Here is a 3,098-nt window from a genome sequence, read left to right as displayed (position 1 = left end):
CATCTCTCCCTCCCCCCCTCAAACTCTCTCCAACCTCTCCCTCTCTCCTTGCTGCTCCCTCTCCCTCTCCCTCCCCTTCCTCTCTCTTCTCTCCCGCTCCCTCTCCTCTCCCCTCTCCCCTCTCCTTCCTCCCTCTACCTCCCTCGCCTCAGCATGCCTTGTGTATTTATAGATCCCTCAACTTCTGGAGACCTTTGACAATCGTAGACTATTTGGCTTCTGGAGACTTCTAATCAATCGTGCTACTCGACCTTACAATTAATTGACCCCACGTTACGTTAATTCTTGCCCCACTCCCACCACATGGACTAATTAACTAATAGCGAGTTTTTCCTCGCTTGGGGACCTCTCCTACCAATTTCAATTAGTTTTGGTGAGTGGTGGCTTAATTAACCTATGTTTATCTATGGATTAATTTATTTATGCTTTAGTTAAACTCTTTAGTTAAACTATGTTAAATCTCTACGGCTTAATTTATTTATGCATAGACTATGTGCAAGGGGGGCTTCCCCAAACGTTCAATAAAAAATTAAACCCAAAACCTTCCTTCTCAAAGAGTGTGCCCTACCATCAAGCTACAAAGTCATCTCCTTATAATAGTATTACAAAGGCTCCCTTCTCCCCAATGTCAAGTGTCCCTCCCTCTTTAATGCCCCTCCCTTATTTAAATTAACCTCCCCCCTCGCTCCTCCTTTATTTAATTCGAGCCCTTCCCCTTGTATGCCCCTCCCCACTCCCCCTCCCCCAATAAATTAATTAATTGCTCCCAAATTCTTGGACGACCTATTCATAGGAGAGTGAAGCCCTTGGCAAAATGTTTAAGAAGAGATTGGCCCTCCCCACTCGTGAGATTGCCCCTTCCCCACTCGTGAGATTGCCCCTAGGGGTTCCTCCTTTATTTAATTCAAGCCCTCTCCCCTTATCCCACTCCCCCAAAACAAATTAATTAAACGCCCCCAAATTCAATTGGGGCTATCTATTCATAGGACTTGGCAAAATGTGTAAGAAGGGGTTAAGGAGGGAAAGCGTTTAAGAAGAGTTCAAAGGAAAAAGAAGGCGTGGTTTGACAGGGCTGCTGTGACGAAGGGCCGGCCGGCATTCCCATTGTTTGACTGCCCACCTAAGGAAGGATCTCTCTCTCTCTCTCCCATATATATATCCCGTCTATGGGCACCTCCTCACAACATCAGCAGCTCTCCCAGCCTCGCCCTCCATATCATCTCCCTGCACCTCCTCACTACGCAAATCTTCTGCCTCAGCTCGCCTCCATATCCTCTCCCTCCCACTCTACCCTCCTTGCCATGCTCCGCCTCCGCCAGCCCACCAGTTCCAGCTGCCCATTCTGCTGCCTGCACACCCTTGTCAGCATTTTCTTCTTGGTCGCTCTCCTCGCCGCTTTCCAGCCCGCTTCTGCTCGCCCTCCTCCCGTCGATCATAAGTGGAGCATCATCTCCGCGTCCCCCAGCTCCTGGAATCATAACCATACGCTTGAGTATTACGTCCATGTTCGCACAAACGACGTCGACCTCGGCCAACTCATACCTCCTATCAATCAAACGCTCACAAACTCCTTCGGATCCACTCAGCTGTTCGCCTTCAACGTCACCCGGGGGGCTGATCCTCAATCGACGCAGTTGGGGTTCATCCGCGGATACACAGTGCAGGCTAGCTATGATTCCACTTCCATCGGCATTGAGGTTGAGGGCTTGTCTTACGATGATGGCTCCTTCAAAGGCACCATACAGCTTCAAGGCTTCGTCGCTGCTGGAACCAACGAAATCGCAGTGGTGGGAGGCACCGGGGCTTTCAGAGGCGCAAGAGGTTATGCCGTCGTAACACAAGTGAGCTCCCAAGAGAATGCGTTTCTTTATCACCACCAGCTGCATTTTCTCTAATCTGTTTATGCTATTCACTGTTTTTCATGGATGTGGATATGCGGGAGCCACGAATCGTACCGTTTCACTTTCCAACATGGATCCAATGGTACTTGTAAGCGCCTTGCGCGTTTGATAATAAGATGAGCTGCATTAATTTCAATCGTCTGTTGGTGATGTATTCAAATCTACGTCTATATCTCATAAAAAATCTCCCAAACAATCATCATAAACTAAGATGTTCCATTCCCTATGGGAGTAGAAGCACGGTGGCGTCCCCTCGAAGGCCTCAATCGGGTGTGTGAGTTGGGTGGGTGAGTTATTAGATTATAATTATTATTTTTTAAACTCTTTCTTATAGCCTTCTTATCACTAAGCTTCCCATTTGTGTGCCTAAACCGTCATATATGTTGCTTTACGTATTCAGGTCCGGTCTTTAAATGTGATCCAATTCTTCTCCATATTTGCAAAGCCTGTAGCTTCATAGCGGCGCTTGCTCTCTTTAATCTTCTCTTAATATTATCGATAAGATGGATCCTACCCAAGAAGAAGGCATGCCCTTGGAACTCTAAAAGTCCATGTATACTGAGCTTAAGGTCAAAGTTATCATCCACTTGGTGATGAGATGCCAAACAAAATAGATTATGTTAGAATGTGGGTTTTTCCATGTGTAAATTAGAAAATTTGGCATGTTTATCATCGGAAACATAACAAAGCAAGGAAGAAAATACTCTACTAGCATCCATTATCAACCAAGGCAATGCCCTAATACATGTCCTACTTCATACAGGCATGTTTAGCATAAAGTCTTCCAAGCCTACTCAAAGACAAAATTTAGTCCTATGGTATACTCTAGAGTATACTCTACACTTTTTATGACATGTTTGTACTATACAATGTTTGAACTATGCATGCTAAGGTTTTCTTACATATTCTTGATATTGAGTAAGAATGCATCCAAATGGTAAAACATCTTTCTTGGATACAAGTGAGTGATTATCATTTGTATTTTGATTCTTGAACTAACTACACTTTCAGCAGCAAGTAAGTCCTCACTATGAGGCATTCGCATCTCCAACCGCATGTGGAGATATATGCCACAATGCATTCAACTTTTCAGGTGACTTCATTCTTGCATCCATCACTAATGCGTGCAAAGAGAGTATTCAATCAGCAATACAGATCAGCAAATTAGTCTTTAAGACATTTCAGCATCGGCTCAGT

The 3,098-nt window shown here is 45.1% G+C and overlaps 1 protein-coding gene across 1 annotated transcript; it reads left to right on the top strand.

Annotated features, from left to right (window-relative positions):
* The first annotated feature begins 1,166 nt into the window (after positions 1 to 1,166).
* LOC147885653 (uncharacterized) lies at positions 1,167 to 1,895 on the top strand. The gene has a single exon (XM_087396171.1). It carries the CDS (start codon positions 1,167 to 1,169, stop codon positions 1,893 to 1,895), a length of 729 nt encoding a protein of 242 aa, XP_087252297.1.
* Positions 1,896 to 3,098: the final 1,203 nt, after the last annotated feature.

The sequence above is a fragment of the Dipteris shenzhenensis genome, chromosome 25, assembly GCF_047967505.1.
Source record: "Dipteris shenzhenensis isolate YYH24624 ecotype China chromosome 25, Dip_SZ_1.0, whole genome shotgun sequence".
Taxonomy (NCBI): Eukaryota; Viridiplantae; Streptophyta; class Polypodiopsida; order Gleicheniales; family Dipteridaceae; genus Dipteris; species Dipteris shenzhenensis.
The sequence above is the reverse complement of the archived record's forward strand: the minus strand, read 5'-3'. Positions and strand labels throughout refer to the sequence as shown.

Excerpts from the sequence above, each read along its gene's own strand:
- LOC147885653 (XM_087396171.1), top strand. The coding sequence starts at position 1,167 with ATGGGCACCTCCTCACAACATCAGCAGCTCTCCCAGCCTCGCCCTCCA.